This window comes from Nannobrachium achirus, assembly GCF_963921795.1.
Source record: "Nannobrachium achirus genome assembly, chromosome: 23".
Classification (NCBI taxonomy): Eukaryota; Metazoa; Chordata; class Actinopteri; order Myctophiformes; family Myctophidae; genus Nannobrachium; species Nannobrachium achirus.
The window spans coordinates 51,334,831-51,351,578 of record NC_137830.1 but is presented as its reverse complement, the minus strand read 5'-3'; the positions used below and the strand labels follow the sequence as shown (position 1 = coordinate 51,351,578).

The 16,748-nt window shown below is 44.3% G+C and overlaps 1 protein-coding gene across 1 annotated transcript in view; it reads right to left on the bottom strand.

The window, feature by feature from the left end:
- Positions 1–14,908, bottom strand: part of cacna1c (calcium channel, voltage-dependent, L type, alpha 1C subunit) — a gene marked incomplete at both ends in the record, with an annotated part of 341,751 nt that extends 326,843 nt beyond the window's left edge. Inside the window, one exon of the mRNA XM_080754433.1 lies at positions 14,785–14,908. Coding sequence (XP_080610559.1) covers positions 14,785–14,908 — 124 coding nt within the window. The remainder of the gene's footprint in view (positions 1–14,784) is intronic.
- Between the last annotated feature and the right edge of the window lie 1,840 nt (positions 14,909–16,748).

The following is a 16,748-nucleotide window of genomic DNA, read 5'->3' as shown; positions in this document are numbered from 1 at the left end:
GACAGTTTGCCATGGTTACTCATTGAAGTTGAATCTCCATATATGGAGCCGATGATGTGATGATGTGGTGATGTGGCGTGATGTCATACAATACCCAAACGAGCCCTACAGTATAAAGGGGCAATTCTTGCCAGGAAAGAAGCATTTCTTCGACTCAGACCTTATCGCCAGGGTTGGCTTATAGCAGCTGTCGGTAGATAATGCCGGTCTTATATACTCATTGAAGTTAAATCTCCATATATGGAGATAACCTACGCATCACACTAAGTCTGACCTCACCAGCCCATATTTGGGCATGAGCAACTTATGTCTCCATATATGGATATATGATGACATCACACAGTCCTGGGATACAATCCCTTTTATGCCCATATATGGATGGAGATCCCTAACAGAATCCCTTTTATGCCCATATATGGAGATCCCTGCTCTGAGTATCTGACTGAATCCCTTTTATGCCCATATATGGAGATCCCTGCTCTGAGTATCTGACATCACTAATCCCTTTTATGCCCATATATGGAGATCCCTAACAGAATCCCTTTTATGCCCATATATGGAGATCCCTGCTCTGAGTATCTGACTGAATCCCTTTTATGCCCATATATGGAGATCCCTGCTCTGAGTAACTGACATCACTAATCCCTTTATGCCCATATATGGAGATCCCTAACAAAATCCCTTTTATGCCCATATAGATCCCTGCTCTGAGTATCTGACATCACTGCGATGTCACCTGTGATGTCACAGTGACACATCACCACAGTATCAGGCGTTACACGTATACATATATACCAGCAACAACTGACTGTTGCCACAGCAACGTACACCACTAACACCAGGGAAGAGAGCATTGCCTGGAATGTTGAATCTCCATATATGGAGATAACCTACGCATCACACAAAGTCTGACCTCACCAGCCCATACTTGGGCATGGACAACTTATATCTCCATATACGGAGATGGCCATATATGGAGATACGATGACATCACAGAGTCCACAGCTGATGATGTGGCGTGATGTCATTGCGACCGTCAGGGAGCAGTTTACTATGAAAACCTCCACCGGCCGTCCGTCGGTCGGTCACACGTCACACGTCACACCTTTGCCCTGCTCATATCTCCGCATCAGTATATAGGGCTTGTTTGTTTATTGTATGACTACAATAAACAAACAAGCAATTACATTTTCATACCAATCCGTTAAACTTCTACTTGTGGCAGAGTATTTCCACATTGATTGCAGTAGGCTATTGATATGTTTTACTCAAGGAACGGCTCCATATACAGCGAACCGGATCCAATCGTTCATTTCAAAGAGCCGTTCAAAAGACTCGATTCGTTCGCGAACGTCCCATCGCTAAAACTCCTCGGCGCTTGATTAGTCACCTCTGACTGTTTACAATGTGAAGAAGCGTCATGGCGGCTGTCAACCCAACAGGAGGCTAACAGGACATTATTTGACCCAAACCAGTTGTTTAACAGGCTCAACACCAAAGGCATAAACACTTTGAAGTAACTAAAGTTGTAGTTTAGCGGGTTGACTCGCTGGTCAGCCGCTTTGGCCTCAGAAACCAGGGTTTTTTGTTGTTTACTGGGAGCTAAAACAGCCAAGCTAACGGCTAGCAGGTGAGCTAACATTAACAATGGGAGATGCGGTGGGACTGGACATGAGCCTGGCGGCCCTCCAGAGCCAGGACCCTTACATCAGCAGCATCATGGACGTGGCCAGCCAGGTGGCGCTATACACCTTCAACAGCAAGGCGAATGAATGGGTGAGCTCAGCTGACAAGCACACACACACACACACACACACACACACACACACACACACACACACACACACACACACACACACACACACACACACACACACACACACACACACACACACACAGCCCGCAACAGGTATCAGGTCACTTCGCCAAAAATCCAACTCGCCAAATCAACTTGCTAGGACAGTGGTTCTCAACCTGTGGGTCTGGGGGTCCCTAGATTATTTTGGGGGGTCCCCCAGATGATTAACTTAATGTGCAACATTGTTTTCTCACTCAACAGTAAAAAAAAACAAAAAAAAAACAACAACAACATACATTTTAAGTGTATAGAGGTATCTGCACATTTCTAAAGTGACAATTAAAGGACTTTTCAATACTTCTAAAATGACAAATTAAACATTGGCCAAATTGTCAAATATTAGAGGCAGAAATTGTGAAAATAGCAGATCTACGAGCATGTAGTTCTGCTATTTTCACAATAGAACTGTGTTTTACAAAATGTAATGCCTCGACTCTTAGTGCTTGTCAGGGTGGAGGGTCCCCAGTAAAAATATGATTATTTTGGGGGTCGTGGCCTGAAAAGGTTGAGAACCACTGTGCTAGGACACCTCGCCAATGAGCAGGGTTGTCAACATTGGACTGTCAGTCCAGGGGAATCCAGGAGATTATATTTTTTTAGGGGGTGCGCAGAACTCCCCAACAGTGGTCTGGTGGTCCTCCCCCCCAAAACCTCTTAACAGATATATATTTTTCTATTCTGTTGGATCTTGTGCATGTTTGATACTTTTATCAGGCTTGTTTTACTAGCATGGGTACAATTTCAGCCTTAAAATGCCAAATGTAGGTGTACAGATTTGATGACTGAAGCAAAGTAAGACTGATTCTCATCTGGGGGTCCTCCCCCAGAAAATATTTAACATAGTAGATGTAATTGCCAATCATCCTGGCGAATCCAGGAGCATTGACAAGCCTGCCCAATGAGCGTGGACAATTTGGCGAGTTGGATTTTTGGCGAAGTGACCGGTTACCGACAAGGAATGCCCACACACACAGCCCTCAACAAACACTTCTTAGATTCTATTTTAATATCTGGAATCTGGAGTTGCAACACCAGCCAGCCCTTGACAGCCCAGCCATCCAAACAGACCTGGCCATAAGTCCCATCTAGCCGCAAATTGCAACACTAGATTTTATTTTAATCGGATGAATCTAGGGTTGCAATACCTCCCATAGGCAGCCAATGCATCAAAACAGTTTTTGCTATGTGATTGCATTAAACGACTTCAAACTCACCAATATTGTGGCTCTATGGAAAGCTTGGAATTTACTCTTGCTCTCTGCAAAGTGTTGGTTTCTGAAAAATCCACCGTAGACATGTTATGAGCTACTTTCAATCAAGAAATTGGCTTCAGGTGATTATTTTTTTCTAAGTGCTGGAGTTTGGAAGCGCTTGTGGGAAGTCACTAAGCGGTCCTGTGTACCACCTGGTTCTGAATGTCACATAATGCAGGAGGCAGCGGGACGTTGCGTTATAGAAGACGAGCGCTTCCGAAGTTCAACACTTAGAAAATAAACCATGTCTGCTCGGATTTCTTGACAGAAAAATAAATCATAACATGTTTACGGTGGATTTTTCAGAAACAAACACTTTGCAGATAGCAAGAGTAAATTCCAAGCTTTCCATTGAGCCACGATATTGGTGAGTTTGAAGTCGTTTAATACAATCAGATAAAAAAACTGTTTTGATGCATTGGCTGCCTATGGGAGGTATTGCAACCCTAGATTCATCCGATTAAAATAAAATCTAGTGTTGCAATTTGCGGTCCCATCTGGTTGTATTAAACGAGGTTAAACTCACCAACATTGCAGTTGTACAGAAAGCTTGAGTGTCCCGACGGCGACTTTCTTTCCAGATCAACTTTATTTTCACCATGAATGTCTCTTTGTCTATCTGTTCTGGTTATTATGTTGTTAAATGACAGTAAAATAACTACAAATACAAAATGTAACAAATGGTCACTTTAAAAAGGTATTATAATTATATTCTCCACACTTGTATTCTCCCTATCTTGACAGAATGGTATATTGATATTCCCAGGTTCTGCAGGTCAGCTGCACAGGTGCAATGCATTATTGTTAACTGTGGCACGTTTACTAACATGCCAAGTTTAGCTGCACTTGAGAAACCATTCCAGGCTGCCATATCCAGCCCAAGAAACCGTAGAAACCTGTGTAAGAAACTGTCAAAAGTTGTTTTTTTGGGCTTTTTTTTTTTTCAGACATTGTGAAAATAGCTGATCTACATGCTCACAACGCCGCGCAGAGTTAAGTTAGAGTTACAGACCTCTAAAGTACCTCTAAACCCCTTTAAAGGAAACTGTTAAGGAATCGGACCGTTGAGAGGGAATGGTTAGGAAACCGGAATCGTTAAACTCTTAAAGGATTCCTAGACGCAAATTGCAACACTAGATTTTAACACTAGCAATACCTTCCATAGGCCACCAATGCATCAAAACAGTTTTTTGCTATCTGATTGTATTAAACTACGTCAAACTCGCCAATATTGGGGCTGTATGGAAAGCTTGGAGTGTCCTCTTTCTATCTGCAAAGTGTTTGTTTCAGAAAACCCCAGCGTAGGCCTGTTATGAGCAACCTTCTATCAAGAAATTCAGTTCAGGTGATTATTTTTTCTAAGTGCTGGAGTTTGGAAGCGCTCGTGGGAAGTCACTCAGTGGTCCTGTGTACCACCTGGTTCTGTCACATAGCCTAATTCAGGAGGCATCGGGACATGGCGTTGTAGAAGACAAGCGTTTCCGAAGTTCTAAAAACATGTCTGCTCGGATTTATTGACAGATAGTAACTCATAACATGTCTACGGTGGATTTTTATGAAACAAACACTTTGCAGATAGAAAGAGGATACTCCAAGCTTTCCATGCAGCCCCACTATTGGTGAGTTTGACATCGTTTAATACAATCAGATAGCAAAAAACTCTTTTGATGCATTGGCTGCCTATGGGAGGTATTGCAACCCTAGATTCATCCGATTAAAAAAATCTAGTGTTGCAATTTGCGGCTAAAGGATTCCCTACAACATATCACCTACTGTCCCAACATGTTGGAATCCTGGTTGATTCTATTTCACTGTTTTGTTTCTGTAGGAGAAGACCTACTGTCTCAACATGTTGGAATGCTGGTTGATTCTATTTCACTGTTTTGTTTCTGTAGGAGAAGACCTACTGTCTCAACATGTTGGAATGCTGGTTGATTCTATTTCACTGTTTTGTTTCTGTAGGAGAAGACCGACACGGAGGGAACTCTGTTCATCTACACCAGGTAATGAAGAATACAATGCTTATTTATTCTGCATCCAAGCTTACCATCAATATTGATAATAATAATCATAATAATAACGTGTTTTACTTGTATTGCACTTTTCATTCACAAGAAGTGCTAAATAGTCAAAAGCAAGGTTAAAATTGTGTCAAGTACAAAAGGATATTGCTGACATTAGTATACAATAGACCTGTGGTGGTAAAAGTATACTCAAATGTTTTACTTATACACTACAGTATGTGTATGTACTTTTTATATAAAAGTAATAAAAGTAGCAATACAGCAATTTAGAAAGAACTATTTACTTGAGTAAAAGTACAAAAGTATTGGCATATTTTTTTTTTTTTTTTTTTTAAATAATATTCCAAGTCTACAAAGTCACTAGTAACTTTGGATATACTCCAGTAAAGTAAAAGTACCTCAAACCTGTACTTAGAAGGAGGACTTCACCACTTTTCAACCTGTCTTCATATAATATAATAATAATAATATATAATATATATATATATATATATAATGGGTCCTCACTGATGTTCATGATAAAATATATAATATAATGTCTTCATATAATATTTTATCATGAACATTAGTGAGGAGCTATTATATGAAGACAGGTTGAAAAGTGGTGAAGTCCTCCTTTAAGTACAGTACTTAGAGTAAATGTTTTTTTACACCACTGCAATACACAGTTACACCAGTAAACGCACTACACTGCCATGACAGTAAACAAGGGGGTCCACCCTATGTTCCCAAGGTTCTATGTTCCCCACTTCCCCCCCAAAAAGGTTCTATGTTCCCCACCCACCCCCCCCCAAAAAGGTTCTATGTTCCCCACCCACCCTCCCCCAAAAAGGTTCTATGTTCCCCGCCCACCCTCCCCCAAAAAGGTTCTATGTTCCCCACCCACCCTCCCCCAAAAAGGTTCTATGTTCCCCAGTTTCTATGTTCCCCACCCACCCTCCCCAAAAAGGTTCTATGTTCCCCACCCACCCTCCCCAAAAAGGTTCTATGTTCCCCACCCACCCTCCCCAAAAAGGTTCTATGTTCCCCGCTCAACCAAAAATATTATCTACTGGATGTTCCCTACCAAAAAACAAACCAAAAAAAAGTATGTTCCCAACTCAAATGCAGGAAATGGTGGGACATCTGGGCACTAAGAACATGTGGGCAATCCTAATGTAGTTGTTCAGTTGCCCAGGTGCCCATATGTCCCTATAGTGCCCAGAAGTCTCCACCCCTAAGTGTCTAGGTGCCCACTCGTCCAAATAATTAGAAACCAATGTTTCTTGTTTTTGGATGAGTGGGGAACATAGAACCTGGGGAACATAGGACCTTTTTTGGGTAAGTGGGGAACATAGAACGTTTTTTGTGGGAGTAAATGGGAAACATAGAACCTGGGGAACATAGGTACGGTCCCCTTGCCTCACCCGGGTTGGGGACCACCTCACTGTTCATCGTCCCATTATGTACAGTACACCAGTGGTTCTCAAATGTTTTCATATCTAGGACCCCCAAAATGATATGTATTTGTCCACAAAACCCCCATGTGAAAATATGTAGACTGAGCGTCAACATAATGAGAAAAGATTTGTGTCGTTGACGACGTCTGCAGCAGACGCATCCATTTCCATGTTATCTCGACAAAAATATATATATTTAATAGTGTGTGTGTGTGTGTGTGTGTGTGTGTGTGTGTGTGTGTGTGTGTGTGTGTGTGTGTGTGTGTGTGTGTGTGTGTGTGTGTGTGTGTGTGTGTGTGTGTGTGTGTTAGACTGGCGTCTCCTAAGCATGGCTTCACCATCAGGAACCGCCTGCGGCCAGAGAACCTGACTGAACCAATCACCAAAGACCTGGACTTCCAGGTCCAGGACCCCTTCCTGTTGTACCGCAACACACACCGTATGTACACACACACACACACACACGCACACACACACGCACACGCACACACACACACACACGCGCGTGCACACGCGAGCATCAGTGAGAATAATACAGGGTCATGAAATTCCTGGAAATATTTCGAAATTAGAAAAATATTTTTCCAGTACTGGAAAGGTTTTGGAATTGATCAAGGGTCCTGGAAGGTCCTGGAAAAAATAGCTGTGCATTGTCTTTGGTTATTGATTTTGTTAATACCTCTGAAATGACAAATTAAACCTGGGCCAAATTGTCAAATATATTAATTAGAGGCAGAAATTGTGAAAATAGCCGATCTACATGCTCACAACGCCTCACGTTGCGCAGCGTTGTGAGCATGTAGATCTGCTATTTTCACAATAGAAACGTGTTATACAACATTCCTCAACTCTTAGTGCTCGTCAGGGTGGGGGGGTCCCCAGTTAAAACATGATTATTTCGGGGGTCACGGCCTGAAAAGGTTGAGAACCACTGGCATACACTACCTGTCTTTGGGCATTGCGCATAGGAGTAAGCGACCTGTTATTGAGCTGAATTATTGTTATATAGTCCTGGAAATTGGGTTAAATATTCTGGAAAAGTATGTATTCATTGTGCCTTACATAGAACATCAAGCAAAGGAAACGCAACGATGCGATGGTAGATGACAGACAGACAGACAGACAGACAGACAGACAGACAGACAGACAGACAGACAGACAGACAGACAGACAGACAGACAGACAGAGAGAGAGAGAGACGGACGGCATGGAGTACTTGCTTGACTTGCTGTGGTGTAAATCAGTGGTGCTCAAACATATTCATGTCAAGGACCCCCAAATTGACATGTGTTATTTTTCTGTGGACCCCCATCTGAAAATATGTTGTCAACATTCTTCTAAATCTTTCAAAAATAGCAGATCTGCAAGCTCATAACACATCGCAACACATTTTTAGCTTGTAGATATGGCTATTTTCGAATTGCCAAAATAGAGTTAAACTGTTCCTCATTTTGCTGGGGACCCCCTGGAGCCCACTCAAGAGCCCCTAGGGCATGGGGTGGGCAACTTGGATGATGGAGAGGGCCATTTTCACACTCACTCCAGAGGGCCACAATGCATATACATAGCAAAAATAGCCGATCTACAAGCTCAAAACGCGTCGTTTTGAGCTTATAGATCGGCTATTTTTCAATTGCCAAAATAGAGTTAAACTGTTCCTCATTTTGCTGGGGACCCCCTGGAGCCTCCTCAAGAGCCCCTGGGGGGTCCCTGAACCACACTTTGAGAAGCAGTGGTGTATAAAGCACAGACAGAGCAGACAGACAGACAGACAGACAGACAGCACGGTGTGTGTTCTGCGTTGGGTCCATATAAGGAACAGTCTCTCCTCTTCACACACACACACACACACACACACACACACACACACACACACACACACACACACACACACACACACACACACACACACACACACACACACACACACACACACTGTCTACGGTGCTACAGTAGCTGTCTGTCTCTCCTCTTCGCTTTCTGACGCCAGCCAACCGGCAGTATAGATTAGATAGACACAACACTCAACTGATAACATAAACACACACACACACACACACACACACACACACACACACACACACACACACACACACACACACACACCTCTACATTCCACATTCTTTAGTTCTCTCTCTCTCCATCTCATGTGCAAGGATGCATCACAGAGTTATGGCCATAACACTGCTGCTGCTCCCCATAATACAGTCACGCCAAAAATAACATAAAACATTTACATAGGCCTGTCACAATTATCACATCATCGTCTAATCGCAATTATTTGACATACTCGCAATTATTTGACATAATCGCAATTATTTTGTCATAATAGTCACGGCCTGAAAAGGTTGAGAACCACTGGCATACACTACCTGTCTTTGGGCATTGCGCATAGGAGTAAGTGACCTGTTATTGAGCTGAATTATTGTTATATAGTCCTGGAAATTGGGTTAAATATTCTGGAAAAGTTTTGGAAATGAATTGTTAAAAAGTTGTGGGAACCCTGTATTATGATGGCAGACCCAATTATGATGGCTGAAAAGGTTTGAGAACCGCTGGCCGTGTGCGGTATGTTAGCAGTTGGATTAGATCAGTTGCAATGTTTGTCTTGGAAGTAGGGGTGGGCGATATGGTGATAATTATCGTTGAGACGATACAATGTCTCCACAATATGCCTTTTCCGAGGTATCGTATATCGTGATACAATTGATAGAGCCTTGTAAAAAATCCTGTTTAATCGTTAATACAGAGATTCATTGCAGAATTCAATTTAAACCTGCATTTTGGTCTAAATCAATAGTTCTCAAACTTTAAAATGTCAAGGTCTCCACTTGACTCTGACAGTATACAAATGAAACCAAATGGACCTTAACGGGTCCATTTGGTTTCATTTGTATACTGTCAGAGTTACATACTTGTAAAGTTCAATTTATACCTCCCAAAAGGAACCCAGAGAGTCTAGTTTTAGTCAAGAGTAACTTGAAAAATAACCATAAAAACCAACGTGAAAAAGAATCGTGATAAAATCATGTATCGTGATACAGCTTGAGAAAATATGGTGATATTGTATTTATCATATCGCTCACCCCTACTTGGAAGTTTACATGTAAAGAACATGGTATCAGTGTTCGCTACTCTCTACGGCTCACTGCCCATTGTTGGGTCACAGACCCAGAGGTTGAGACCCAGTGCCCTGACCGTGTGTTCTGTGCAGTGTGACCTGTGTGGGGAGAGGTGGTGTATGTTCTGTGTGTGGAGAGGTGGTGTATGTTCTGTGTGTGGAGAGGTGGTGTATGTTCTGTGTGAGGAGAGGTGGTGTATGTTCTGTGTGGGGAGAGGTGGTGTATGTTCTGTGTGAGGAGAGGTGGTGTATGTTCTGTGTGAGGAGAGGTGGTGTATGTTCTGTGTGAGGAGAGGTGGTGTATGTTCTGTGTGAGGAGAGGTGGTGTATGTTCTGTGTGAGGAGAGGTGGTGTATGTTCTGTGTGAGGAGAGGTGGTGTATGTTCTGTGTGGGGAGAGGTGGTGTATGTTCTGTGTGGGGAGAGGTGGTGTATGTTCTGTGTGAGGAGAGGTGGTGTATGTTCTGTGTGGGGAGAGGTGGTGTATGTTCTGTGTGGGGAGAGGTGGTGTATGTTCTGTGTGAGGAGAGGTGGTGTATGTTCTGTGTGAGGAGAGGTGGTGTATGTTCTGTGTGGGGAGAGGTGGTGTATGTTCTGTGTGAGGAGAGGTGGTGTATGTTCTGTGTGAGGAGAGGTGGTGTGTGTTCTGTGTGGGGAGAGGTGGTGTATGTTCTGTGTGGGGAGAGGTGGTGTATGTTCTGTGTGAGGAGAGGTGGTGTATGTTCTGTGTGGGGAGAGGTGGTGTATGTTCTGTGTGAGGAGAGGTGGTGTATGTTCTGTGTGAGGAGAGGTGGTGTATGTTCTGTGTGAGGAGAGGTGGTGTATGTTCTGTGTGAGGAGAGGTGGTGTATGTTCTGTGTGAGGAGAGGTGGTGTATGTTCTGTGTGAGGAGAGGTGGTGTATGTTCTGTGTGAGGAGAGGTGGTGTATGTTCTGTGTGAGGAGAGGTGGTGTATGTTCTGTGTGGGGAGAGGTGGTGTATGTTCTGTGTGAGGAGAGGTGGTGTATGTTCTGTGTGAGGAGAGGTGGTGTATGTTCTGTGTGGGGAGAGGTGGTGTATGTTCTGTGTGGGGAGAGGTGGTGTATGTTCTGTGTGAGGAGAGGTGGTGTATGTTCTGTGTGAGGAGAGGTGGTGTATGTTCTGTGTGAGGAGAGGTGGTGTATGTTCTGTGTGAGGAGAGGTGGTGTATGTTCTGTGTGAGGAGAGGTGGTGTGTGTTCTGTGTGGGGAGAGGTGGTGTATGTTCTGTGTGGGGAGAGGTGGTGTATGTTCTGTGTGAGGAGAGGTGGTGTATGTTCTGTGTGAGGAGAGGTGGTGTATGTTCTGTGTGAGGAGAGGTGGTGTATGTTCTGTGTGAGGAGAGGTGGTGTGTGTTCTGTGTGGGGAGAGGTGGTGTATGTTCTGTGTGGGGAGAGGTGGTGTATGTTCTGTGTGAGGAGAGGTGGTGTGTGTTCTGTGTGGGGAGAGGTGGTGTATGTTCTGTGTGGGGAGAGGTGGTGTATGTTCTGTGTGAGGAGAGGTGGTGTATGTTCTGTGTGGGGAGAGGTGGTGTATGTTCTGTGTGGGGAGAGGTGGTGTATGTTCTGTTCTGTGCAGTGTTAGTCTGGGATCACTTCACTTTTCAGGTTTGTAACCGGTCTGGAGCGGAAACCACAAAACATCATGTTGTAGTTGCGACCGTAGGTCGCAGTTACTTGCACACTATCCAAACCTCCACCGGCTGTCCCTCCGTCACTCCCTCTGTCACACGTCACACGTCACACTTTTGCCCTGCTCATATCTCTGCAACCGTTGCCCCGATCCATGCCAGATTTTGCACACACACTCCTTGCCTGCCAAACTACAACCTCCAAGGACCCCCGGAGTTTCGGGGACCCCCAGGTCCCTGGGGGACCCCCAGGTGTAAAAAATTACCAAATGTGCAAAAATGACCAAATGACCACCCCAACGGGGCTGCTCTCTCTGTGTCACACACACACACACACACACACACACACACACACACACACACACACACACACACACACACACACTCTCTCTCTCTCTCAAACATAATGTGTGACCTGCCAAGTGGCAAGGAATGTTGCCACTGTCCTCTCTCTCTCTCACACACACACACACACACACACACACACACACACACACACACACACACACACACACACACACACACACACACACACACACACACACACACACACACACACACCCCTTCACACCAGGGAGTCCAGGAAGGATGAGCCTCCATGCTTAAATAAACAGACCTGGGTCCACTATCAAGATAAACCACTACACAGTATCTCTACAGTCACCCTGCTCCTACAGATTTTGCCCTAAAATCAGGCACACCAGTACACAGTATCTCTACAGTCATGTAATCACAACGCATCTGTCCCATCTAGCGCCACCATCAGGACGATTTTGCACAAACTACTTTTTGGCCTATTTATGGAGATAAGCGACCAACGGTCGCTTATCTCCCGATTAGGGAGTCTTACTGGTACTCAAAGGACTACAATTTGCCGGAAAGATCAAACCGGATTCAGTTTTAACACAAAATATTCCCCTGCACTCAAGGACATACTTTTAGGGCCTACCTAATAAACTCCTTGATGCGGAGTAGTTTTGCTTTTGAAAAAATCGTTTGGTAAATGCATCTTTTAGTCCAACTGTTAGCGACTGGCAAGACTACACTAGGATACTGGAGCATTTTAATAGGGATTGGGGAAACAAACGGAGGGAACCAAATCAAAGCGACGCCGCTTCTTCTAGTGGCCCGTTGTAAACGAACACCAGGCTTTCCCCCAGAAAGCCTGGTGGGCGAGGTTAGTGCAGTGTGACCTGTGTGGGGAGAGGTCGTGGAATCTAATCGGTAGACAGATATGCGGCTCTCAGAGGAGCTGTGACCGCTGGCACACAGTAGCCCCCTGGGTCTAAAAATACATGTGTAGAATCTGGAGATACCGCAGGGCTCACAATCACACAGGAAACATTCAGCTCGGCTCTGCCTGACTTGTGCTCCGTCACACAATTGAGCGTGGTTGGTTCGTGGCCCCTTATAACCCCGCATGACCATTTAACCCATTTAGGTCTAGAATTATTGAATGCTTTAACCAGTGAAAAATACCAGATATACAAGCTCACAGCGCGGCACCGAGTGCCGCGCTGCGAGCTTGTAGATCTGCTATTTTTGAAAAAAAGTCGTGAAAAATGTGTGCAAATCTTTGAATATATGTATTTTCAAAGCGAACGTTTGTAACTCAAATTTTGCTTCTGGGTGGTCCCTGGAACTAAATATTTTGAGATGGGGGTCCGTGGCCAAATACATATAATTTTGGGGGTCCTTCACATGAAAAGGTTTGAGAACCACTGACATAGTAGTCTCTCAAGAACAGACTAACTGAGCTCCAGTTAAGTGAAAAGGACCTTTTCTTTGACGATGGCTGGCCAGATTGCTGACATAGAAACATAGGTTTTCAAAACATCTTAGAAGGATTCAAAAGATAGAATCGAGTCAAAATTCTAATTTTCACGATTTTTCAAAAATAGCAGACCTACAAGCTTGCAGCGCGGCACTTGGGCTGTGAGCTTGTATATCTGCTATTTTTCACTAGTTAAAGCATAAAATAATGATACACAATAATATGTACCCGTTCTAAATGGGTTAAGGTCATTATAGGCGTAATTTCTTGAAAACACTCGATCCACGAGCTCACAATGCATCGCATCGTGAATCGCAGCGCATAGTGAGTTTGTAGATAGAAAGGCTATTTTCGCTATTCATTCATGTTATCCTTTACTGTGTGACAGGAAGTTGCACATTCAGGAAACTTTCCAAGAAACTCTGGAGCCTCAGGGACTGAAGTGACTTGAGGGAAACTTGGGAATTACGTAAAACTTGGAGCTGAGGAGACTTCAAGGAAACGGGACCTCTGCTTTTTAGAGTGTGTAGACCAGGGGTTCCCAAACCTTTTTGTCTCAGGGCACCCCGTAAATATATATATTTTTTAATCCGAGGCACCCCTACATTATAATTTTCACTCCCAGCACCTTATATTTATAACATATCGTCGTTGTCGGGTGGAAACCTTGTAAGTCCAAAACCGTTCGTTTTGTATTTATCATCTATAAAATGTACTAAACTAGTGAAAACAGCAGATCGGCTGTTTTCATTAGTTTTGTGCGACGGTCTTGTATGATGAAGCAGGGCAAAAGACAGGAGGAGATACGAGGTTTCTGCCCGACAGTGACGATATTTTAGTGATTATGTTGCGAGGAAAACGTTGAGATAATAGCCATTTTGGTTAGAACTGACTGAAAATAACTTTGTACTTCAAGTTTAAAATTATTGTAAATAATATTTTTTCAAGTGTCCATATATATTCCAAATATTATCAAATGATCTCGCGGCACCCCTGGACTGCCGTCACGGCACCCCAGGGTGCCTTGTCACCCACTTTGAAAACCCCTGGTGTAGACGCCAGGCCACCTCATACAGACGCTGTCATGAATGTGAAGCATTGTATATGCGAGCATAAAGGTGGTTGCACACTGCACTGCGTGTTTTCGTTGCGTTTTGGAAATCCGAAAGCCGTAAGCCAGGGAGAGAGAGAGGAAAGAGAGAGAGAGCTAGAAATGGCCCCCAAAAACATCCAAAAAACTGTTTTCTTTGGGGGGGGGGGGGGGGGGGGGGGGGCATTTCTAGCCCAATGAAAGTTTTTTGTGCAAAACAAATGCTTGCAATGGATTCAGCATCATGACAAACCCCTAGTTAGACCCCTCACACCCTACTTAAAGCAGATTTCTTTTCTGGGTATTTTCCTCCTGTATAGAAAGTCGAAGGGCCCAACTTGATATGGATAATTCTATGGGTAAACATCAAAATAAAGTTTGGTATCCAAGGCTAAAATCCATCGTTAGGTCCTAAAGAAGCCTCAAAAAGAAGTTTGTCGCTTTTATCCGCTTCGTTTCGATAATTTTGTTAAGCCACCCCACTATGAGACACAGAGCGTAGACAGATGAGCGTTGGTGAGCGCCAACTATAGGAAGACAGGTTGAAAATGGACAGTAGTGTTGTTAACCCCTTCCTACCTCCAGGTCGTACATAGGTGTATCCCAGGTCCCTCTCTGACACCAGCTGACCTTTGAACCTCACTTCTGGTTCCTCCTGCAGTCTCTGATGTCTGGGTCTCCTCTGGAACAGACTCCTAAACATGGCTGCTCCAGTACACACACACACACACACACACACACACACACACACACACACACACACACACACACACACACACACACACACACACACACATTCGTTTTGGACATACAAGGTTTCCACCCAACAACGACGATATATAAGCCTTTTATAATGTTTTGCGGCTCCAGACAGATTTGTTTTTAGTTTCTTTGGTCCAATATGGCTCTTTCAACATTTTGGGTTGCCGACCCCTGGTCTAGAGGAAGAGTAAATTAACCCTTTTAGTTGGGTCTAGAGGAAGAGTAAATTAACCCTTTTAGTTGGGTCTAGAGGAAGAGTAAATTAACCCTTTTAGTTGGGTCTAGAGGCAGAGTAAATTAACCCTTTTAGTTGGGTCTAGAGGCAGAGTAAATTAACCCTTTTAGTTGGGTCTAGACTAGAGGCAGAGTAAATTAGTTCACCTGGCTGTAGCTTTGGATTTCTCCAAGTTGCTTTAAAAGAAGCGCCGAGTCGCCGCTGTTCACCGTGATGCGCGGCTGCTTCTGGACCTCAACGTTGCTCAAACAGAAACGTAGTTCACTGGTGTTCAGTAGGAGTCGTTCCTCACATCGATGAATCCATCAAGTCCGTTGGTTGACTGTGCGTCGCCTGGGGTCTTGTTGTCCTTTCTTCAGTATTACAGTGTTGTTGAATGTAAAGGTTCCAGCTGGGTGTCGGTTATTGGTTGGAGACAGGAGCTGTCAGGGCGACTTGCCGATCTGCTGTCAGAAGTATTTCTTCTACGAATGTGACTTCAGAAGCCCCAGGGACTTCAGAATCACTCTAAAGTCGATAACCGTAGCTGTGACTGTACAACATAAGAGTACACAATATCTCTTTACTCACCAAGTCCATTCACCTCTCCTTGATGTAATGTTTTTTTTTTTTTTTAAAGAATATATTCAACCTTTTATCCTCCTGTTTGGAACAAAGATTGTAGCGATTCCTCAAAGCCACTTTCAAGCTGTTTAAGAAGCAGTCTGTGGGGAGCTGGGGGACAGCGTTCTTGTGGATGAACAACAGTCTTTTTTCTCAAAGCACAGCTAATCCTTCAGTACGCAGCCACCAGCCTCATATCTGATCTCCACCAAACACAACCAGTCGTAGGGCAAGCTTTGACAAGAGCCAGTTCCAGGAGACCTTTTAGATTTGGGAGGGCAGACACAAGCCGTTCATGATGCTAATAGTAGAGTGACTTGGATCACATCCAACCATCTTCTCTACTGTCTGTCTCTCCTACACTGTCTCCCTCTCAGCTGTCCTACTGTCTCTCTCTCCTACACTGTCTGTCTCTCAGCTGTCCTACTGTCTGTCTCTCCTACACCGTCTGTCTCTCAGCTGTCCTACTGTCTGTCTCTCCTACACTGTCTCCCTCTCAGCTGTGCTACTGTCTCTCTCTCCTACACTGTCTGTCTCTCAGCTGTCCTACTGTCTGTCTCTCCTACACTGTCTCCCTCTCAGCTGTGCTACTGTCTCTCTCTCCTACACTGTCTGTCTCTCAGCTGTCCTACTGTCTGTCTCTCCTACACCGTCTGTCTCTCAGCTGTCCTACTGTCTGTCTCTCCTACGCTGTCTCCCTCTCAGCTGTCCTACTGTCTGTCTCTCCTACACTGTCTCTCTCTCAGCTGTCCTACTGTCTGTCTCTCCTACACCGTCTCCCTCTCAGCTGTCCTACTGTCTGTCTCTCCTACACTGTCTCCCTCTCAGCTGTCCTACTGTCTGTCTCTCCTACACTGTCTCCCTCTCAGCTGTCCTACTGTCTGTCTCTCCTACACTGTCTCCCTCTCAGCTGTCCTACTGTCTGTCTCTCCTACGCTGTCTC